Source organism: Anolis carolinensis, chromosome 3 (assembly GCF_035594765.1).
Source record: "Anolis carolinensis isolate JA03-04 chromosome 3, rAnoCar3.1.pri, whole genome shotgun sequence".
NCBI lineage: Eukaryota > Metazoa > Chordata > Lepidosauria > Squamata > Dactyloidae > Anolis > Anolis carolinensis.
The window spans coordinates 242662495-242687222 of record NC_085843.1 but is presented as its reverse complement, the minus strand read 5'-3'; the positions used below and the strand labels follow the sequence as shown (position 1 = coordinate 242687222).

Here is a 24728-nt window from a genome sequence, read left to right as displayed (position 1 = left end):
GAGTTCTAGCAGCATAATTTCACAATCCATGAAGTTAGCCCAACGATTAGAAATTCATACAACAGTGAGTCATGAGAGTGTCCAAGTACATAGAATATGAAAATTCATGGATACATGAGGAAAAAGAGTTCATCTGTGATGGGAGGAATTCGTAGAGGTGGCATGGGGAAGAGGCACATGTGGGTTGCAGTCTTTGGAAGTATAGGATTTCATAAGTCCAGGGGTAGGTCTGGGGAAGAGTGTTCTTCTCCTTCATAAAATCATGAAAAGTATGAATGAAACGTGGAGGGCATCCGTCCGGGCACCCCCTGGCAGCTGCAGAGAGGGTAAGGGTACTTGGAGAACTATGTTTCCCCAGCGAGAGAGCGATCCCCCATCCCTAGTTCACAGAAAGGGGCTAGGGATCTCTTAAACCCATTCCGCGGGGAGAGGAAAGTCCGGGATAAGGCAGCAGTTTAGCTTGAAAGGAGCCGTCGGTCCCGTTTGACAGTCAGCTGTTGAGGTGCCGAAAACCGGACCGATTCCGGTTCTGCTGGTTGTCTTCGAGTCAGGAGCCTTAGAAAGGGTTAGGTCTAAAAGAAGAGCGTTCTAGGGGTAATTTTGATAGAGATATGAGCCGATTTATATCGACCGCCATGTTAATCTATGGCGGAGAAATCTCAGCCGGAGTTAAAGGGACGAGAGAGAGAGAGATTTCATGCAAAGGAAGGAGTCAGAGAAAAGATACAAAATAACCAGATAGAGAGTGTTATTGTTAAAATAAATGCTACTTTTATTGGGGGATTTTGTTACATAGTTCAGGGAAGGGGAAAGTGAAGAAAAAAGTCTTTTAATAATAGTCTGCTGCGGTCCCGCTTCGTTCCTTTTGTTGAGCAATCTGCGGAACTCTCCGCTGGGTTTTTTTTTTTTAATTTAATTTAAAAGCCGGGGTTTCGGTCATCATCCTTGTACTGCATTATGTGCTAGCTGGTAATTTCGAATACAATTTAGATTTTTACTTTTTATGCCACAAATGACTCAGCAATTATTTAGTGTGGCACAGCAATGGGAAGAGTGGGATATTGCAGAAAAGGTCAAGGAAGTTCCCTCATAAGGCAATGCAAATGGGAGTTCTAGGATGGTGTGTGCATGTGAAATGACTATCATCCTTGAAATTGGTATTACACTTTTACTAAATATAGTTATTTTTGAATAGCTGAGTATTACATTTTGGATTTGTGCTATAAAGTCTTCTCATAACCCATTCACAATCTTCATACCTTTTCCAAATTGCACAATTAATGCAAACATTATCACAGTTCAACCAAAAACAAATCTTGGTATTTTGTTTTTTTAGGCATGTTTCTGGGATCACCTGGGGTGCTGATTCAGAAATTGCACTGGATAGAATCTATCAACTCTAATTTCTTACCGCAATTTTCTATGAGTGAGCAGATGTTGAATGATATTGGGCATATGTTCCATATCTCAAAAATTAGAGTAGATAGGGGGAAACTGGTGCTATTTTTGGAATCAGCAGATCAAATATATCCAGAAACAGGTCTAATATTTGAGGCACCAAAATCTGTGTTGGTCAGTGATTAAATAAGGTCACTAATACATTGCATGCCATTTGACAGTTATTATTTGGCTCCAAACATCATATGTCTGGTAGAAGTGACCCTATTCACTATAGACCACAAATGTTCAGTTTGGCTTGTTGGTGTGTTGTGCTTCCTGACTAGCTCTATCTTGTAGTGAAACTGAGAATGGAGACTTCTTACCACAAGATGCGAGAAAGTAGCTTTGATGTAGGTAGGATCTGTTTTGCACCTTACCACCTAAGAGTTTTACCATGACTTTATATGTGGTTACATATTTGCCACAGACCTCTAGAGTTTCAACAAGCATTCACATTTGAATATAGAGGTATTATCCCTGTTTTGTTTAAAAATTATATTCAGCCAGGTAGATTTCACCCTCTACATTTGCATTTGGCTAACCTCAGAGAGATATCTTCATGTGCATATACCTCTAAAGGTTTTTACATTATCCATCCGCCATAATAACAACAACAACAACAACAACAACAACAACAACAACAACAACAATAGAAACCTCAGTCCTATTCCCTTCTGCCATGCAGGAAAAACACAATCAAAGCACCCCCTAAGTGGTTGGAGGGAAATAGGGTTTTGGAAGCAAAGAAAGATGGGGAGGAAGAGTCTGGATGGCAAGGAAACGAGTCTGGGCAGTGAGGGAGGCGGTGGCAAAGGGCCTGAGCCCTGGGAGGACGCGGCTCCTGCTGCTGCTACTGCTGCTATTGTTTCTGGCAGCTCAAAACTTTAATTTCCCTACATTTCTCAGGAGGAGGAGCCAGGAAGCCGCATGGCACTGCAAAGCCCCTATCTTCCATGGAGCCCCAAGGGTTTAGCAGATCACAGTTTGAAAACCCCTGGAATCCCAAAGATCAACTCGGCAAATGGTCTGCATGAGTTGATTTCCAATACCCAGTAGGTCAAATGGTTGGTTGGTTCCTGCCAGTTAGAAGGTGAGTTGACCAATGCCTGGATTCAGACCCATTTTGGAACTAAGCTTCAACAGCTATAGCTAGTAAAATGTTGTGCCTTCTTGTATAACAAAAATGCAGTTTGTGCCATTATTGCTAAGTGGAAACTGAGTCACCACTGAAATAGCAAGTAATATATGTTGTACATTTAAAAAACATGTTTACGCAATTATTATTTTTTAAATGTGCTTTAAAATGTGTTTACTAGTAAAAGTGTTTTATTATTATTTTATTTATTTACAGTATTTATATTCCGCCCTTCTCACCCTGAAGGGGACTCAGGGCGGATAACAATGTACACATACATGGCAAACATTCAACATGGCAAACATAGCAAACATATGAACAGAGACAGAGACAGAGACACAGAGGCAATTTAACATTCTCCAGCTTCCAGCTTCCTGAGGTTATGCTCGATTCCAGCCACAGGGGGAACAGCTGCTTCATCATCCACTGTGACACTGAGTTCTTGATGGATACTTCCTCATTCCAAATGCTGCTGGATGATTTTTATGGTGTCGTAAATTAGTTAAATGAGCGTCCTGGCATAAGCGGTACCTAAATTTTCCTTCTTGAGAGATGCAACTATCTTTCAGGTTACTTAGGTCAACAACGAGCAGGGCTGTTTTTTTCAATGGCCGGGTGCTCACTCTGACAGGGGCTGGCTTTGAACTCATGACTTCTTGGTCATAGTGACTTATTGCAGCTGGCTACTAACCAGCTGCACCACAGCCCGACCCTAGTAAAAGTGTCTTGTGTTACTTATAACAGCTGTCTTTCAGCCTCATATATTTCCAAAGAACATTTTACAACGATCAAGATTCTGTGGCTCTTTTGGCACTTTTGTAATCTAGCATGTTCCTTACAAGTCTATTGTTATCTACAGTTTAAGCCTGTCTAATCCCAATATTCAGATATCATTGGTGCAATATCCACCTATTAGTGTATGTATGTGTATATAAAATTATAGTGATAAATTGCCATATGAATGTACAGGATGAATGAGTAGGGACAGTTTCCTTAATTGGGAGTGACTAAAGAGAACTAAAACCAGGACATAGAAGACAAAGTACTGAGTACTAAGGTTTAAATTAGACATTGTCATTATTTTTTCATGACTGCATTTCTTGGTATTCATGAGCTTCCTTTGAAATGCAAATATTAGCTTCAGAGAGTTTCCTTTTTTGTCAAGACTTTGTGGTGAGTTGGTGGGTGGAGATAAATTTAACCTATCATAGTCATAGGTCTATAGCTCTTCTTGCCTTCACCTCTTTCCACCTACATTGCATTTCTTTCTCTGTTTCTCGGCTTTTTATCTCATCTTCTCTTAATCTTGGCAACTTGCTTCACTAACTCCTCTTTCCCTTCATATTTTTCTCCAGTGGCTTCTCTGTCCCCTCTTCTCCTTTTCATGTTACTCTGGTCAGTCCTGGCAAGTTTTATCAGAGCTCCGGACCACATTTATTTTTCTGCTAATGGGTTTATATGCTGCTGATGTCACAAAAGTAATCCACCAATCTATTTTCCAGACTTTTTGTTGTTTTTCTCACAGTAGTCATTTCACTTGTCATTTTTCCAAGTGAAAGGTCTTGGCTTTTCTAATGCAACATGACTTTTATCACATCTGGGATTTGCAATAGCATGGTGTGGTGTCTTTCTGTTCAGGGTATCAGCCAGTCAGCTATGCCTTCTTCTAGGGTAGTCTGGACTACTTTCTCATAGTTTTTCCCCATCATCAGTGGCCAGGCAGTATTCTGTGATCACTAGAGTCCTTCAACCTTAGGATTGCTTCCTAAACATTTGTCACATTTCAAAAATCTGATACCTCAAGTTTACGGATATCTTCCTATTGTTTGGGGCATTGTTTGTCTATTGAAAGACTATGCTCAGAAAATAAATGTGTTATTATGCACAGAGAATAAATGCGCTATTATATCTATCTAGCACACATAGATTTTGCTTCATGAAAACATACAAAGTAAACTGCCTTTTTTACATTTTCTTTTACAAAACTGTCCAAATAGAACAAAATACAACTTGTAATTCCTTTTAGCTTTCAGCCTTCTGATTATCTCGCTGCTACCTGGATTGCAAGTGTTTCAGGAGGTGGACAGATATGTGTACATACATACACACACAGAGAACAATATGGAAGTACGTTATTGATATTCAATAGCAACTGACTACAAAAGAACACATTACTTATAAAGGGAACACAGTGGCTACATTTGTTCTCAGAAAACAAGATTTAAATATGTGATAGAGAAGATATGGGAAGACCTTACTAAAGGAAGCTGCCAAAGACAATCTTTTGCAAATTATTTGTGGGGTAACTTAACCAGCAGTTAGATTAAGTTCTTTCTGGGTAAATATGCAAAATGCCCAGATACTCTGAAAGGGACTGTGGGCTGTTTGAAGTTGGGTGAGTAAAACACTTCTGAGTATTCCTTCCCTAAGAAAATACTATGGAACTGATTGAGTTGTCACAAGTTGACAGGGGGCCAGGCTGTGGCGCAGCTGGCTAGTAACCAGCTGCTATAAATCACTACTGACGAGAGGTCATGAGTTCGAAGCCCGGGTCGGGTTAAGCCTCCGACCATAAAAAAAAAATAGCCCCGGCTTGCTGTTGACCTAGCAGCCCCGAAAGACAGTTGCATCTGTCAAGTAGGGAAAATTTAGGTACGCTTTATGCGGGAGGCTAATTTAACTAATCTACAACACCATAAAACTGCTCACGAGGAAAGGAATGAGGAAGAACCACCACCAATGGACGGTGAAGCAACAGCTCCCCCTGTGGCCGGAATCGTGAAGCTGGAAATATGTTTAAAAAATGCCTCTGTGTCTGTCTAAAACTGAATGTTGTTTGTCTGTTGGCATTGAATGTTTGCCATATATGTGTTCATGCAATCCGCCCTGAGTCCCCTTCGGGGTGAGAAGGGTGGAATATAAATACTGTAAATAAATAAATAAATTTGAATACATATATGAAAAAGGGGCTACACATATTTTAAAAGTTGAAACCACTGCATCACAGTATAGGAGTAAAGATACTGATTTCAGACGTATTGTTTTCAATAGTAAAATCAAATTTTGATGTTAATTTTTTTCAAAAATCTCACATTACATGTTTATGTATGTTCTGATAATGGGGTAGAATATAGTGAGAAAACTTTACTAAGTAATTTTCTGTCACAGGTTAACTCTATGCCTTATTTTAACAAAACCAGTTTTTAAGCAGTCAGTGTGCAGCTGATCTGAGTTACTGGACTAGAAATTTGGGAAACCAGACCTTGAATCTCATTCAACCATAAAAACCCTCTGGGTGACCTTTATTATTTATTATTATTTACTTCATTTTTATCCTACTTTTCTCCCAATGTGGGGACTCATGACACTAACAATAAATATAAGACAGTGCAAATATATATAAAAATAAATATAAAATTTAAAAACAATTAAACAACTTATATTAAAACTATTAACATTAAAATATTGAAATATATTCAAATGTTATCCACACTTTAAAATCTCATTCACATTACCTTTAAAAGCTCAACCCACATCCAGGGAGGGTGTTCCAAAGTCTGGTAGTAGCCACCCAAAAAGTCCCTTTCCCTTGTTATCAACAAAATCACTTGAGTGAGAAATAGGGCAGAAAGAAGGCCTTCTCCTGGTGATTGTAGTGTTTCAACAGGTTCATAAAGAAAGATACAATACTTCAAATAACCTGTATCCTAGTCATATAGGGCTTTCTAAATCAAAGCTGGCACTTTGAATTGTGCCCAGAAATGAACTGGCAGCCAATGAAGCCATTGCAACAGGGGAGTTGTGCGCTTTCTGTAGCCAGCCCTAGTTAATAGCCTGGCTGCCTCCCTTTGGGCTAACAGAAATTTCAAAGGCAGCTCCACATATAGCACATTACAATAATCCAAATGAGATGTTACCAAGGTGTGCACCACTATGGCCAAATTATACTTTCTCAGCCTCAATGGAAGGCAGTGGCAAACCTGCATGGAACAAATCTTGTCAAGAAAGCCTGATGATAGGATTGTCTTAGTCAATATAGCTTAGAAATTGAAGGCTCATGACAAATTTGTCAAAGAAAGGAAATATGCATTCGATGCCCCTATTTCTGCAGCAAATTGGGAGATCTATTTTTCTCAAATGTTTGCCCCCCGCCCCTTCCAAAGAAATATCTTGCTCCTAGTATAGACAGCCCCGAAAATCTGCCAGACTGGCCCCCGATTACCGTACAGGAAATAAAGAGTATAATTGAAAGCCTTAACAACAATAAAGCTCCTGGAGAAGACTTTTTACCACCAGAGTTATTTAAATCCAACCCTGAATGGTGGGCCCCCCTAATAGCAGGTCTATGTAATCACATAAATAACACTGCCAACATTCCTACCAGTTGGAAATTGGCAATAATTATCCCTATTTACAAAAAAGGGTGCAAAAAAGATCCAAAAAACTACAGACCTATCAGTCTAATAGATATAGTGGCCAAAATCTACTCTAAAGTACTTCTTTCTAAATTAGAGCTTTGGGAATATGCAAATAAAATTCTATCAGAAGAACAAGCCGGCTTCAGATCAGGTAGATCCACCATGGATAACTGTTTTATCCTAAACCACCTAATATATAAACATCTAAAAAGAAAGGGTAGACTTTATGTTGCTTTCATTGATCTAAATGCAGCCTTTGACAGCATCAACAGAGAGCTCCTCTGTCAAAAACTAACAGTACATGGAATAGACCGTAGATTACTACTCCTGATCAAAAGTTTATATTCCAACAACCATATCCAGGTTAGGACAGGAACCAGTGGTGCCTTGACAAAGAGAATTGACTCCTGCAAAGGTGTAAGACAAGGCTGTTTATTAGCCCCTTTACTTTTCAACCTTTATATCAATGACCTGCCAGACCACCTCAGCAGCTCCGAGGTTCATATGCCTATAATTGGTAACAGACACATAAATACTCTTCTATATGCGGACGACATGGTTCTTATGTCTAATACCCAAATAGGTTTACGAAGATTACTAATCAAACTTAACATCTACGCCCACAAAAATGAGCTGACAATAAACAAAACCAAGTCAAAAATTATGGTTTTCGGAAAGCGCCCATCTAGACACAAATGGGCTCTAGATGCAGAGCATATAGAACAGGTTAGCTCTTTTACATATCTAGGCTTAGTATATTCAGAGACTGGCTCTTGGTTGGCACATTCTCAATCTTGTGCGATCAAAACTAGGGCACGCTCCAACACACTGGCAAGACTGCTAACCCATAGATATCCTGGCTCTTTAACTCCAATAATCAAAGTTTATAAAGCAAAAATCCTCCCCATGATACTATATGGAACAGAAATCTGGGGCCTAAGCAAACTACCAATACTAGAACAAACGCAATCAAAATTTTTAAGACAGATACTTGGCGTTGACGCTAAGACCACCGCTGCCGCAGTTAGAGCAGAGTTAGAAATACATTCTATTGAAGGTCTCGCCAAAATCAGGGCCTTTAACTATTGGGCTAAAAGAAAAAATCTTGAAAATAACAGACTGCCAAAATTGTGCTTCTTAGAACAATCTAATGGTTTTAACCAAGACTCCTGGGCAGAACAACTATCAAGGCTTCTTTGCTCCTGTGGATTACAATTTACTTCATCAGACCAGAATAGGGATGCCGAAAAAAGGACAGTAATCCAAAGAATCCTAGATATTGAAGCCCAAAAAGACATAGACACCCTGTCTAATACAGGATCTCTGAAGTGGTTAGGACACTTTAAACATAATTTCCAGAGGGCACTGTACCTAAAAGCAGATATCCCAAGACACCTAAGAATCACTTTCACTAGGGCAAGATTTGAACAAATGGAGTCCATGGAGAGACACGGCAGATTCAATCATATCCCGTATGAAGAAAGATTATGTATTTGCGGCAGCCCTGAAGTTGAAAATTTGAACCACATTTTGCACAACTGTAACCTATATAAAAAAGAAAGGAAACAATACTTATGGCCTTTTATTGGTAATAAAACAAGCTGGTCTATTGAGGTCAAAACTTCATTTTTGTTAGCCGGTTATAACCCCACTCTGACAACAAAAGTGGCCCTGTATTTGTTTAAAGCTGCTAAAAGGAGATCAGAGTACATAGATCAGATTGGGGTGCAGTGCAGGGGAGATGAGGATAGTTGATGCATAGATCTTTAGCTAAAGTACAATGGCACCATGCAGGCAGACACCTGTATATCTGTATTTTATTTTAAGTGAACCAGATGTATGTTGTATGTTGTTTTTGTATTGTCTGTCTTTGATAAGGCCAACTGGCTAATCAATAAATTGTTGTTGTTGTTGTTGTTGTTGTCAAATAAGGAAAAATCAATAGAGTTTATCTACTTTTCATGTTTATTTAGATCACCAAAATGTTTTTTTCAAGGATGGTTTGATATGTTATTCACAATCTCCTCTGTATGTATTTCAATAATGTCAGCTTTCTGCAAAGTATCAAGATTTGTAAACATTTTGCAACTTTCACAACATTGCCCTCTGGAGACCAAATATTAGATATGTTCTTAAATTATATTTTCAATATCCATGTAATATTTGAACCAACTTCAGTTGGTTCAAAGAGCAGCAGCCAGACTGCCAATTGGGGCTGTCCACAGGGAGAGCATGGCTCCGCTGTTGCAACAGCTCCACTGGCTGCCAACATGTTTCTGAGCACAATTCAAAGTGCTGGTTTCGACCTACAAAGCCCTATATAGGTTCTGGATCAGGTTATCTGAAGGACCACCTCTCTATAAACCTGGTAGACATCTACGATCGACTGGGGAAGGCCTTTTTGGTGGCTGCTCCCAGATTCTGGAACTCTCTCCCAAGAGACACTAGGATAGCCCCATCCCTGCTGGCTTTATGCAAGCAGATTAAGACCTTCCTTTGCCAGCAGGCATTTGGAAAAGGATGAGGGGCATGCTGCTGGTGAGGTTGTGGGTGGGATTTTTTTTGGAGGGGGTTATATGTTTTAAAATGCATTTTAATTGTATGTATTATGTTTTAATTGTATTTTGAACCAGACACACAATACTATTTGTTTTTTAAATTTTTGTATTCATTTTGTTTTAAATTGATCAAGGTGTGTGATTTTTAGCCGCCTTGAGTCCCCTCGGGGAGAAAGGTAGGGTATAAATATAGCAAATAAATAAATAAATAAATAAATAATAAATTATTGCATATTTGGAATGACACATTTAATGATGGATTGATAAAATCAGTGGCTGTGTGTCTTTTGAACCCATATCTTTAAGTGGCATAGGAGAGCTGTCTCTTTGCCTTCAAGAAATTTATCAGGGCTAAGAATTCTGTGGCCCCGTCTACACTGCCATATAATGCAGATTAACTTCATTGAACTGGATTATTTGGCAGTGTAGCTTCATATAGTGCTAGTTAGGCCTTCTACCCATAATAAAGACCTCCATGCTCTGCAGAAAATTATGGGAGTGCATAAATGTTCCCTTGAATGAAAATGTTATGCCTGTGTGTCCCTGTGGAATAAACACTATGGAGTAGTCACCTTACAGACTGCATATGCGAAGAAATGTGTTCATGGAGCAGAAGGAAAATTGCTGCTGGGAACTACAACAAATAATAACTATAGCAAGGCTCTTATTTTATACTGTGAGCAACTAACACCCATGGACAGGCTGCTTACCTATCACTGTAGTTCCTTGAATTGGCAGTAGTGAATTCACACAAATTGGGCACCTGTAGAGAACATTTGGAACCTACTAATTTTCAGTAACAGGCCCCCAGTCTCCATTCACACCACACAGCACATTTCCAACTCTCAATTACATGGAAGCCAAAGTAGCATATAAGGATCTAAGTAAAAGGCAGAACACCTCAAAGATAGGATGGGCAGGTTTCTGCTTGTTCAGAGATGACCACTTGCAGAATTACACTTACAAGTAAGCAACCTCTCCTCTTTCTTCATGGTCTCTGTAATTCACACAAATAGAAGACTAGCAAGCTCCTAACCATAGGAAGAGGGAGTGTCATGCCACAGGAAAAAAGAATCACCCTCTCAAATGCAGGCTCATTTGGGACTAAGTCTAATCTAAGACGTGATGTGAAAGTGAGTGGTCCAGATCACGTAGTAGCTATACAGATATTGTGGAGTGGAAGCCCTTTCAGAAAAGCAGTCAATACTGCAACAATTCTTAGTTGAGCGACTTCTTGCTGGGGCAGGACTATTTGTCTGCCATTTCATAGGCCTGGTGAATAGCTGCTGCAATCTATATGAAAATACATTATGGAGAAACAGGCAGTCTGTTTTTTCATAGATGAACAACGCAGAAAACTATCTGTGACTGACAAAATGAACATGTATGATTAGTGTAAAGTACTCTGCAAACATGTAGAAAACACCCCAAATGACTGATAGAATTCTGAGAGAATGCTGGGAGAATAGCAACATTCAAAATGTATGTCAATGAGTGGGTACTGCTGTACAATGCATAGTGCATAACCACAATGCACCACATTACTGAATGTACAACTCTGCATCTGCCTCTATCAGCAAAATACATTTGTTGTTCTATAGAAAATATGGGTAATTTGTATAGCATGGCTAACACATCACTAATAGAATGCAGTTGTAGAGATTTTTAAAACTTGAAAATTTGTTTTTATATACTATATGTGTTGAAGGAAAGAACTCACCTACAGCTGGTAAATAAAGATAGTATAGTCGTGTTTAAAAAAAAGTTAACAACATTTTTATATGCTAAAAATAGGAAAAAATAACTTTGATATAATTGACAAGATATAACTGGCTTTCAAAATCAAGTTTTTGTTGCTAAAATACAATGGCCTATTATTTTGGGTTTTTTTTTTTCATTCCCAGGGTAACACACCATAAGCCCAGAGCATTCTTCTGGGTCAAAACTCCTCATCTGACTTTGTGTCCCACTCACAGGATTCAAGCTCCTCATCCTGTGGGAATGCCACCTCGACATCATAGATGAAATCAGGATCATCTTTCTTTTTCCTGTTCTTTTCAAACAACTCATCCATGATTTTTTTCCTCTTGGCTAGCTCCTTGTCATCCAGTTTGTTCAAGTCTTCTTCCGGATCAAGTGTTTCTTCCCGCTTAATTTGCTCCAAACTCTGAGTTAGACTTTGTCCCTCCAAGTGGCATCTCAGTAAACGGTGTAACTTTTGTAGCTGTTCCAGTGAAACTCCATTCAAATAAGCTTTATGTCTAGGGTTATTCTTTAGCTGTTCTGCTGCCCTGCTGCAATCTGCATCAAAGGAGAAAAATAAACCAGATAACAAAAAACATAAATATTTAAAGACTATTTGGAAATTATACATTTAAAAGTAATTTTAAAGCAAATCTAACAGTATAGGAAGTCAATGGAGATGACTTCATTCCTTTGTTGTAAGAATCACAGTTGGAAGAGACCACAAGCATCATTCAGTCCAACTTCCTGCCACACATGAATACACAATAAAAGCACTCCCAAGGGATGGTTATCTAGTCTACATTTAAAAACTTTCAAAGAAAGAGGTTCCACAACATTTTGAGGCAGCATACTCCACTATTTCTTTGATGTCATCATCAGGAAGTTCCTAATGTTTAGGTGGGATCTCTTTTTCTGCAGTTTGAATCCACTACTCCCTCTCTGGAGTGGCAAAAAACAAGCCTGCTTATGTGCTTTCAAGAAATTTCTGACCTGTCAACTATAAGGTGATTTGTCATAGAGTTTTCTTGGAAAGTTTTGTTCAGAGGGTGTTTGCCTTTGCTTTCATCTGAGGCTGTGAGAGTGTGATGTCCCCAAGGTCACTCTAAGGTCACTCTGGCTGAGTAGGGTTTCATATTCAGGTCTCCAAAGCTGTCATCCAGTTTACAAAACATCACACCTCATTGGATTCATTTTCATTTCTTGCTATCTGTATGTTGAGGTGAGACTAAAATATTGCTAGTATATCTATTACATGGAAAACTGATCTGAGATAGCCTCTATAGAATTCTGGGACAGGTTTCTCATTCTGATATACTATAAACATGTAACATGATAATACTGTAGGTTAGGCTTTGAAAATATACTTAGCTGTGTGTGTGCAATTGCTAAAAGGCACCAGTACTTAACAAACAAAGGCTTTACAGAATTAAGGTAAAGTTTGTTTTATTGATTAGCCCATTGGCCGTATCAAAACACTAGGCAAACACATTTTGAGGATGCCTCCCACAGATGTGGGCAAAACATCAGGAGAGAATGCTTCTGGAATATGGCCATACAGCCCAGAAAACTCACAGCAACCCGCACTTGACATATACTCATACAGCATACAACCCACATTACAACCAAAGTTAAAATAAACAAGCAGTTAACCAGGTGTCAAGATCCAGATCAAATATCTGCATCATCCCTACAATTTACCCATGTTGACTCCAAATATGCAGTTCTCAGCTGAGTTGCTTTATATATTAAAAAGGGCTGTTATTACAGAATTAGAGAAAACTAATTGGTTTGGGATTTACAGGGCACAAGGCAAGCACGGTACAAAAATGTAACATTTCTAAACTCTAAAATGGTGTTGTTTTTATGATGATTTATACCCAGCTTTTTCTCTCCGCAAAGAAGACTTTGGGCCCTTCCACAAAGTCATATAACCCAAAATATAAAGGCAGAATAACCCACAATATCTGCTTTAAACTGGGTTATCTGAGTTCACACTGCCATATATTCAAGTTCAAAACAGAAAATGTGAGATTTTATTCAGCTGTGTGGAAGGGGCCTCATAGTGATTCCAATGCTGTCATTTGTTCCTTTCGAAACAACTGTAATTCATATATAGATAATTTCTCCCAGTAGGCCAGGTGTTTTGGACTTCAACTACAAGCTGAAATTCTCTCATACCACAGGAGTTTCAGTTTGACAAGGTCTTTAAACCTTCTCTGACAGAGTGTGCTGGAGCCACACGAAATTACAATTCCCAGGATCCCATAGCATTAAGCCATGGTAGTTGAAGTGGTATCAAGCTGCATTAATTCAACAGTGTAGACCAGGCATGGGCAAACTCTAGCCCTCTAGGTGTTTTGGATTTCAGCTCCCACCATTCCTAACAGCCTACTGGCAGTTAGGAATTGTGGGAGTTGAAGTCAAAAACACCTGGAGGGCCAGAATTTGCTTGTGCCTAGTGTAGATTCACCTAGACATCAATACTCTGTTGCTGTGCAGCATCTATCAGGCATGGGCAAATTCCAGCCCTCCAGATGTTTTGGACTTCAACTCCCACAATTCCTAACAGCCTACCAGGATCAGTGGGAGTGGAAGTCCAAAACATCTTGAGGGCCGGAGTTTGCCCATGCCTGGTCTACACTGTTGAATTAATGCGCCTTGATACTTTAACTGCCATGGCTCAATGTTATGGGATTCTGGGAAATGTAGTTTCGTGAAGGTCGAAGTTTGCCCATGCCTGGTGTAGACTCACCTAGACATCCATCCTCTATTGCTGTGCTGGACCTATCCGTAATGGGCCAACTTGGGCCCTCCAGGTGTTTTGGACTTCAACTCCCAGTAGGCCAGGCATGGGTCAACTTGGGCCCTCCAGGTGTTTTGGACTTCAACTCCCAGTAGGCCAGGCATGGGCCAACTTGGGCCCTCCAGGTGTTTTGGACTTCAACTCCCACAATTCCTAACAGCCTACCGGCTGTTAGGAATTGTGGGAGTTGAAGTCCAAAACACCTGGAGGGCCCAAGTTGGCCCATGCCTGATCTAGATGCTAGGGGAGATCCATAGCAAAATGCGAATGTTTTACCTGAAAACCTGGAGAAATTCCGAACAGGCATGATGCGCTTGCGGATGTTATTCTTGAGCTGATCCTCATAGATGAGAATGATAGAGGGCGGCTGTAACTGGAGGCCACATTTCTTAGCCAGGAAGGACATCTCCGTTCCTACTTGTCAGCTCAGGCCGAAGACATTCCACTCATTTGGCCTAAGGAGGAATTTGAACAACTATTTCAGAAAAGCAGCTGACAGGAGGCAGTAACATTTTAGAAGCCGCCACAAGGGGCTTCCTTATTACAGGCCGAGAGGATGGCAATAGGAAAACAAGAGAGAAAAAGCTCTGAAGGGATCAGCTGTAGGGTGAAATACCTTAAGCCGGAAGCAAAACAAAAGAGCTCCTCTATGCCCCGGTTTTGCTTCCTAGGTCAGCGTGAGGTTAAGCATCAGGTGACAAGGAAACGTAAGTCTTGAATGGGGGAGGAAGGGGGGAAGGGACGAGAGAGCAAAGATAAGAAGGAATAGTCAGGAGGAGGGATGGCAGTGGCCGTTGTAAGATCAGCCTGTATGTTTTCCACTTAAGAAGGCATCTACATTGCAACACTGATGCATTTCGATACCGCTTTAACTGCCATGGCTCAATGCTATGGAATAGTGGGATTTGTAGCCTGGTGAGGAAGAGAAAGCTAAAGACCTCTTTAAAAAACCCCCAGTATTCCATAGCATTGAGCTATGTAAGTTAAAAGTGGTATCAAAACTGCATTAATTTTACAGTGTAGATGTACCCACAGAATCCTCTTTTATAAATTTTATTGAATTTTGTTTTGATCTGTTGTACGTTCTTATTTGGTTCTTGTGCATTTTCCGGGCCGTATGGCCATGTTCCAGAAGCATTTCTCCCACATCTATGGCAGGAATCCTCAGAGGTTGTGAGGTATTTTGGAAAACTAAGCAAGGGAGGTTTATATATCTGTGGAAGATCCAGGGTAGGAGAAAGAACTGTTGGAGGACAGAGTGAATGTTGTAATTAATCGCCTTGATTAGCATTAATGGACTTGCCAGCTTCAAGACCTGGTTTCTTCCTGCTTGGGGGAATCCTTTGTTCTGAGGTGTTAGCTGCCCCTGATTGATTCATGCCTATAATTCCTCTGTTTTCAGAGTGTTCTTACTGATTTTTGGGCATTGAATGTTACCATTGTTTTTTTTTTCCTGTAAGTTGCCCTGAGTCCCTTTGGGAGATAGGGCAGGTTAAAAATATTATTATTATTATTATTATTATTATTATTATTATTATTAATATTACTAGCTTGGATACCCGGCAGTGCCTAGGTTATTTGAAAAAGGTATTGTTTGTTCTGAGGTGTTAGGTAATATCATTTAGTTAATTAGTAGCACAATTTATTAGAAAAAAGCCAGTCTTTGATTTTGTTTTTTTAATGAATGCTCCCATTAGAAAATACATAATGATGTGGGTGAGCTACAGTTCCCAGAATTGTGGGTCAGTCCTCCCCAAACCAGGCCTGTATGCACAGCTGGCCATGTTGGGTCTGTGTGCCAAGTTTGGTCCAGATCCGTTGCCAGCTGGGTTCAGTGCTTTCTAGATGCAGTGAACGACAACTCCCAGATTCTCAGGGCAATCACCCCCAAACCCTGCCTGTATGCCCAGTTTTCCATGTTGGGTCTGTGTGCCAGGTTTGGTCCAGATCTGTCACCAGCTGGATTCAGTGCTCTCTGGATAAGGATGAACTACAGCTCCCAGATCCAAGGACAATCACCCTCAAACCCCACTTGTATTAACAGTTGGCCATGTTGGCTCTGTGTGCGAAGTTTGATCCAGCTCCTCAGCGCTGTGCAGTTTGTGGAGGTGGGAGTACACACATAAACACATACAGATTTTCACATACATATAATAGTGTATAGAAGATAGTTTGATAGATTAGAATCATGAGAATGGTAGGACTAAAGACGTGCAGTTTCAAATTAGAAAATTTTATAGAACAGGATTGGGCAAATTTGGGCCCTCCAGGTGTTTTGGACTTCAACTCCCACAATTCCTAACAGCTGATAGGCTGTTAGGAATTGTGGGAGTTGAAGTCCAAAACACCTGGAGGGACGAAGTTTGTCCATGCTTGTTATAGACTGTAAACAGTAATTTTTTAAAATGTCTTTTCCTCCCTGTTTTTGGAATGTTAATCTAAGGAGTTTTGTTAGATTAAATTAATCTTTCCTGCTGTCCTTGGCACACAGTTTTGTTACAAAGGATTCTAAATGGATTCTAATGTATCATGATGGGATTTACTTTCTTTGCAGCTTTATTCTGAAATGTCTCTGTAGAACAAGAGCTTGCACCTTCAAATGGATATCCTTCCATTATGGATAATTTATTTGCTGTGCATAGTACAATACACACGTAAGTTGAGCTCCACTTCTCCCTGAAACTAGTTGGTGAGTAAACTGCATAAAGCCATATGCTAACCATTGCACTGGGGCCCCTTCCACACAGATGAATAAATTCCCACATTACCTGCTTTGAACTGGAATATATGGCAGTGTGGATTCAGATAACCTAGGGCCTTTCCACACAGCCATATAACCCAGAATATCAAGGCAGAAAATCCCATAATATCTGCTTTGAACTGGGTTATCTGAGGACTTTTACACACAGCTGAATAACATCTCACATCTGCTTTGCACTAGAATATATGGCAGCGTGGACTCAGATAATCCAGTTCAAAGCAGATATTGTGGAATTTTCTGCCTTGATATTCTGGGTTGTGTGACTGTGTGGAAGGGCCCTGAGTCCACACTGCCATATATTCCAATTTAAAGCAGATAATGTGGGATATTTTTCAGCTATGTGGAAGGAGTCTCCGATAACCCAGTTCAAAGCAGATATTGTGGGATTTTTGCCTTGATATTCTGGGCTATATGGCTGTGTGTAGAAGGGCCCTGGGTGAATGAATTTGCTTAACTGCCCTTAATGGATAATGTATTACATTTTGAATTAAGATACTTGTGCTATTGCATTTAATTATATTCGAGCACATTCAGGATTCAGTCATTGTGTTTCCATGACTTTTTTTGTTGAGATACCATCTCATGCTGTTTCATCTATCCATCAAAAAGTTGGAGTATGCTTGTTTGTACCACAAAGGCTCCAACATGGCTTGATGGATCTGGGCCAAACTTGGCACACATACCCTTAATTATTCAACTTAAAATAATTTAGGAGTTTGAACTAAAAAAAAACACCCATTTTGGGTTCAGAGCTGAGGAAAAGGAACAAAGTGGATTGGCTGTTGCTAGGTGAAGTGGCCCTCTGTCATGTGAATGGGAAACAAAAGAAGTAAAGTGGATTGGCTGTTGCTAGATGACAGGAAGGAGAAAAAGAAGGGAAGAGAAAGGAAGGAAGAGAATGGAAAAAAAAGAAGAGGGGGATGGTTTAGGAGGAAGAAAAAAAAAGAGCCATAAACAAAATGCATACTCGGACAACACTAGTATATATGGTAGTAGTCAATAAGAAAAACTCCAGGAAAGTTGTGAATAGTTGGATTCTTTTCATAAGAGTAAAATAGACCTTTGCAGGGACAGTCAGCAATCAACATGTTTTGTGTCTTTAGTGAATGTAAAACAACATTGCTTTTTTATACTCCTGCTAGTATTTTCTTTTTTCTAGTCCCATCTATACTGCCATATAATGCAGTTTGAAACTATATGGTATGTGTAGACTCACATAATGCAGTTCTGTGCTGTTAAACCATTTCACAAATTTTGTTCAGAGGCAGTTTGTCTTGGTGTGTTAACTTACCATTCAGGGACTAATTCACTAGATTGGCAATAACAATAAGGGGGTTGACTCCTAAAGCAGGGTATGGGCATTGTGTGGCCTTCCAGATGTTGAATTTGAGGCCCCTTCCACACAGCTGAATAAAATCTTACATTTTCTGCTTTGCGCTGGAATATATGGTAGTATGGACTCAAATAATCCAGTTCAAAGTAGATATTGTGGGATTTTCTGCTTGATACTCTGAGTTATATGGCAGTGCGGAAGGGCTTACAATTCTGAGAAACCTTGGCCATCATTTGCCAATGGTAAATAATACTGGGAAGTTTAGTTCAGCCACATCCAGAGAGCTGAACACTTGCCATACCTGACTGTGGCTTTACCAGATAGTTCTCATTATATTGGGATTGCAAATTTCTAAGATCTGGGAACAAGCATGGTTCCTTCTGGCCCTCAGATTATTGCTCTTCCAACTATTGTCCCATTTTATTAAAATTAATATTTGTTGAAATGTGCCCTCTAGAGGTTATGCCAGAACAATGTTTCCATTTTTATTTGGTGGGTGCTGACAATATTTAAGCACAGGTTCTTTTTGAAAGTAACTCGAAATCACTACTTTTGGATGAAAACACAAAATACCCCCCAACAATAAAATTGTCCACTTTGTTAAGGACCTTTTCAGTTTTAAAATGACAGACATGGGTGGGGTTGTTCTCCACAAGTACACTTTGGCCACTCCTCCTTTATATGATCTGTTAACCCATTTCCATCTCTCCTTTCAAAGGCATTCTAGTCCCATTTTAAAGACAGACTATTCAAATTTTAAATGTGTTGATGTGGCTTCTTTGTACTGCTGGCAAATATGTTAGTATTGCTAAAACTATAAAATATTTCTCATGTAACTTCTATTTTTAATAGATGCACAGAACAAATGTCCAGAGGTTATGCAACAACTTTTGAAAGATGGCTTTCATAGGTAGGTCTGTCCCAATCTGCTACTTGTCTATTTTTAAGGCATATATATCCTTAAAACATCTGTCTCCCAGTGGCAATATGTTTCATGTGGTTATTAAGAAGTGAGCTAGTATAATACATAATAATTAAAACTTTATTTTTATATCCCGCCCCATCTCTCCGAAGGGATTAATGCAACAATAAAATACATCAGCTTAAAATATATTTCAATTACAATGAATTAGTACATAAAAACATATAAGATATCATAGAAACATAAACTCAACAACAATATCAGGTGCAATGGGTGTGTTCAAAAATTGGAGGCAAGGCAATAATATGACAGACTAAGTGGTACCACAATATTCTTTGATATTATTTTGTATCATTTGGAAGAAATGTGTTGAAAGTGCATTTTGTCTGTTTCCTTATTTTAAACTTTAGAGATGTCTTGATTAAGGTAAACCTTGGTATATTTGATGAAGGAATAAGAAGCTGCACAGTTGCAACTAAAGTACATCTTCCCAAAGGATTATATGTGGATCCCTATGAACTGATATCTTTGCAAAAGTACAATCTCACTGAGGTATGACTTTGAGCTGATTTGTGTACTCATGAAATATTAATCAATGACAGAATATAAAACACTTATCCGTGAGGTATATTCGCAAAATTTGATTTCTGATAGCATATAGGCACTGTTTTTCTTTGCTAAGCAAATAATATTTATATAGCTAATCATCCTGTCTGTGAAAGAGCAATCCTTACAGTGCATTACAGATGGGAAAAAGATAAATCTGGATGTCCTGGTAGATCTCTGGGCCCCCCTCTACACTTCCATATAATCCAGATTATCAAAGTAGACAATCCAATTATTTGAATTGGATTATATGAGTCTACACTGCCACATAATCCAGTTCAAAGCAGATAATATGAATTTTAGGGTTGTTGTGTGTTTTCTGGGCTGTATTGCCATGTTCCAGAAGCATTTTCTCCTGATGTTTTGCACACATCTATGGCAGGCATCCTCAGGGGCTGTGAGGTATAGTATGAATTTTATTTGGCAGTGTAGAAGAGGCCTCGATGATTCTGAAATAATACTGTCCTAGCAACTATTTATCTGTTCTTTTTCTGCAGGCTTTAGTAATTTCAGATAATATAGATTTGGAAGTTCCTGAATACTTGGCTACAGATATTTCTGTTCTTGTTTACATGAAACCTGATCCTGAATGCCAATCCTGCTTTAAAGCATTATTACCATTGCATTGTCGATATCACCGGCCAACAAAGGATGATGGAAGAATCTTTATTGTACTGAAGAGTCCAGAAATATTGATCAATTGCCAGAAATGTGAGAGACATTAACTTTCTATTTTGGGAAACGACATGAGAGCAGTTGGAAAAGGAATAAAAGGCGTATATGAGTGTGGGAAGGGTGTCATTGTATCATAAAACTTTAAATAGAGGAAACAAGGAAATTGCAAACATGTATTTAGAGCTGTGGAAAGTATTAACAAAATACGAATACAGTAGAGTCTTGCTTATCCAAGGTTCTGTATTATCCAACGCAGTTTGCCTTTTAGTAGTCAATGTTTTTGTAGTCAATTCTTCAATAATTGCGAAAATTTGGTACTAAATTCATAAATACAGTAATTACTACATAACATTATCGTGTACTGAACTGCTTTTTCTATCAATTTGTTGTAAAGCATGATGTTTTTGTGCTTAATTTGTAAAATCATAACATAATTTGATGTTTAATATGCTTTTCCTTAATCCCTCCTTATTATCCAACATTTTAGCTTATCCAATGTTCTGCCGGCCCATTTATGTTGGATAAGTGAGACTCTACTGTAATATCTTTCCTTAATATGCATTTTATGTTATGGTTGAGCCTTCTGGCTCCGGTACTAGGAGACGGGGTCGTAAGACTCCTCGAGAGTCAGACTCTTTTGAGGAGTGTGAAAGGAAACGGCTCCGGGACTTATTTGCAGAACCAACAGATGAGGATTCTTTTGAGGGTTTTACCGAGGGAATGGAGGAAGAAATGGTCAGCTCGGAGGAGGATGACATGGAGTGGACTCGTGTGAGGGAGGATTTGGGTGTCACCGGCAATGAAAGCTTGGGGGGCGATTGGCGGGTTGCAGGATCAGACCCATGGACGGGCTGGAGGGATGGAGCGGGATCCACAGCTGGGGATGCTGTGGGGCGTAGTCAAAGGTGTTTTAGCTCTGATGAGGATGATGATGATGAGGCACCTGGGATTAGGATGGCAGCTGACAGCGATAATGAGTTTGAACTGGGATAAAATGGGGTTTAGGATCAATGTCTAATTGCGTTGGGCAAGGTAATCTGGACGAACGCTTGGGCTCTTGTTGGGGAACTTCCTGAAGACGGGTGTGATTCGTTGCTGGATACCTTGGACCTCCGTCGTCTTTTTGACGGACATTAATTACCTACTCTGGATTGACGCTGGACTGACTGACTTCGACCCCGGATTATCCCTTCTGTGGCTATCGGTGGGACTTGTGGAATTCTAGACGTCTGCACTTGGCTTTCAACCAGGATTGAGACCCTGCTGACTGCCGTTACCCTGATTGATGTGCCTGGACCCGGATTTCGCTCATTGCACGGAGGAGTAAACAGCCTGATTTACTCATCTGTAGCTTTTGAGTAGCAGAGAGGAATCTGCTGCCAGTTTATTGTGTTCATTCTGACCTCTGTTAATCCTCTTTTGTTTGCTAAATTTGCAGGCTGAAGTAAGCACTTTTGATTTAATCCGGATTAAACTCCTGTTTAAATCCGGTTTATCCTTTTTGAACCGTTTTAGTTCAAACGGAGCTGTTTTTGTTACTTTTCACACTGAAGTCAAGTGTTTGCCTAATCCTTTGTTTCCTACGGGCATTTTCAGTTTTGTAACCTCAATAAACTGAGTTTTACTCTATTTGGTGGCGTTCTGTCTATGACATTTTATTTCATAATGTATTTTTTCTCTTTGTAGCTTTTCTCTCAGTGGATTGCTTGAAAGAAACTGAAATAGAAGTCCCCTGTACCCAGAAGAGTATTAATATGTGCTACTGGGATAGTTTGAAGCTCAAAACTGTATGTTCACGTTTCTTTCTTTTCTTACTTATTCTTAAAATTAATATGTCTCTAAAGACTCTGAGATGTCTATTCTGTTCTAGTAGCAGTACCAGTACCAATTGAATCAAGAACATTATTTTACAAACATGGTAGGACTCTTCCCCGGATAAAAAGGCAATTAGTAGACACATACAGAATTATATTGTAAAGAAGATTGAAATAAAGGGTCTTATAAAATGGTATATGCTAAAAAAATCTGTTAAGCCAAAATGTATAATGTCCAACATATATTTAATATACTGATTTGCCATTTTTCTGACAAATAAGTTTTGAACAAAGGAATTTTATTTAGGTTTTAACTTTAACTCTTTTATTGTAGGTTAAGAAGTTGAAACTGCAGATACCAGTTGGATTCAATCATCACCTTCCACTGGTATGCACCGGGACTCTTATCACTACAATATTATGTTCCAGTCTTATCCTTTCATCTTTATGCAAACATGGACATTTCTTCTTTGTTCAAGGCTCACTGTGAAACCAAACAAGATTTTATTGCTGACTCATCATAGGAAAAAAAGGGTTGTCTAAATACAACTGAAAGACAAAGGATGAGAAAAGTATGGGTTTATAATTGGACTAGCGTCACAGATTGGTTGCAGGTCAAGTACATTTTGGTGTCACATGTGCTTTACTGTATATCATCTGATGTATTTTTCCTCGAGCATTTTTGCAATCCTTCCCAATAGGCTTTTGAATGTCAGTTTAATGTAAAATTGTTGAATATGTCAATTCAATAGGGGAAATCAACTACACCATTGAAACTGAATTCTAAGTGGCAGTAGCACTGTATTCAATTTTAGTTTGGAAACAGTAAACTGTATGAATGTGATGGTCACAGGGGATAATGCAGCAGGTGGAATTATTCTAAGCACTGACAAAACACTGGATGTAAATCATTAGCCATGAAAATACAAGGAAATGCAGAAAGGAAATTGCTTCATTAATGGAAAAAATGAGCACTTCCAAGCTTTCTCAGTTTTTCTATTCCTAGCAGGCTTTACATATCACCAGGGGGCATTAAACAGCTGCAATTATGTAAATAAGTTTTGAAAGAAAAGATCCAAGATTTTGTATTGAATATCTGATCATTTTTATATAGTATCAGAAATGAAAAACTACGTTCCCCCTATTTTTTATAAAAATAAAAAATTGGGCCAACTCCAGTATGTTTATAGAAATAAAAATATCCAATAAATCTGGCCTGAAATAGTCTTTCTTACCTATACTTATCTTTTCTTACTTGTGCTGGTATTATTGCTTGTGTATTTTGTTGTAACCTGTCTTTTGAATTATCCAGCATTATTTTTGGGTCTCTACCAAAGCTTGTTTTATGGCATCTTTCACTGATGTATTAATTTAATATACTGGTCATTTGTTCTCCCTGTAAAAAATATGAAGCGATGAGAGCTTTTGAAAATATTTCAGCTACCACCTCAGGCTTAGCAAAAAGGGCGAAATGGAAAGATATTGAATTTTTCCAAATGCAGAATTTTGTTAGAATAATGTGTAGTACATAATGAAAGGTCAGCAAGGAGCCTCTCTTGCTCATCTTAATTGCTTTTGGATTAATGTTGATCTGAAAGAGTTTTATTTTACATCTACTTATCTCTGTATTAGAAGCTGATCTGTTCTTGTAATTATGTTGTCATGTTTACATTTTTCTTTTCCAGTAAAATCATATTAAAGACATTATATACCTATCAATTTTGAAATAAACTTTAATTATTTTTACATTAACACATTCAGCTGCTGCTCCTCATATAAAATAAATTTCTTCTAGAAGTTTAGGTTCAAACAGTCACTCAGTTGTGGAGGTCACTGGATGGTTTTTGGCCAGTGACCGCTTCTGTGACTTCACAGGGTTGTTTATTTTATTATTTTTATTTATACCATACCTTTCTCTCCGTGGGGACTCAAGGCAGTTGTGAGAACAAAATGTAAATGGCAGGGAAACATGTGCACTGCTATGACTTCTTTGGAATAAAGATGGAGATAAGCATAATAAATGTGTTGACTATACAAAATAATGATGTTTATAAAAGAACAATTGTAACTTGTCAAAACATTAAAAATAAATGGATTTTCTCGACCACATGTGATAAAAGACTTGGACAACTGTGCTCTCAAAATGTTTTTGTTCTGTAACTCCTATTAGCCCTATCTGGTATAAGCAATGGCAAAGGATGCCCAGCAATATCTTGAGTGATTAATTTTCCCCCTGCGAGTCTCCTAAAGCTTGAGGGCATGTCCAGTGCAGTGATATACTGTTCCTTAATGGCATCTTTTAAATCTGATTTTTTTTTCAGATTACTAAACAAAATAAAGGCCATAGAAATGGTAATATACCAGTCATGTGAAAAATGCTGAAGCGATCATTAGTGGCATTGTCTCTAGGAGATAATGATTATTTTTTTAAAAAAAGGAAAGCAGCTGTTCGGTGGAATGTGAGGTGAAGCGAGAGGTCAGATCCTATACAGCATGACAGGTCAGTAGACAAATTCC

The 24728-nt window shown here is 38.9% G+C and overlaps 2 protein-coding genes across 6 annotated transcripts; one reads left to right on the top strand and one right to left on the bottom strand.

The window, feature by feature from the left end:
* Positions 1-11304: 11304 nt before the first annotated feature.
* Positions 11305-14509, bottom strand: cep19 (centrosomal protein 19). Its single transcript, XM_003218327.3, has 2 exons — positions 14377-14509; positions 11305-11852 (listed from the first exon to the last, which is right to left on the bottom strand). The coding sequence occupies exons 1-2, from the start codon at positions 14504-14506 to the stop codon at positions 11491-11493; spliced, it is 492 nt and encodes a 163-aa protein (XP_003218375.1). The 5' UTR covers positions 14507-14509; the 3' UTR covers positions 11305-11490.
* Positions 14510-14548: 39 nt separating this feature from the next.
* On the top strand, positions 14549-24315 carry pigx (phosphatidylinositol glycan anchor biosynthesis class X). Of its 5 annotated transcripts, none has more exons than XM_008106347.3 (7): positions 14549-14807; positions 16655-16754; positions 19047-19104; positions 19527-19668; positions 20220-20433; positions 22084-22184; positions 22546-24315. In XM_008106347.3, exons 2-7 carry the CDS (start codon positions 16700-16702, stop codon positions 22699-22701), a joined length of 726 nt encoding a protein of 241 aa, XP_008104554.1. In that variant the 5' UTR covers positions 14549-14807; positions 16655-16699; the 3' UTR covers positions 22702-24315. The 5 variants fall into 5 exon arrangements, with proteins under 5 accessions (XP_008104554.1, XP_008104556.1, XP_003218376.1 ...); XM_008106349.3 differs by lacking the exon at positions 14549-14807 and adding an exon at positions 14809-14909; XM_003218328.4 differs by lacking the exon at positions 14549-14807 and adding an exon at positions 14853-14896.
* Positions 24316-24728: the final 413 nt, after the last annotated feature.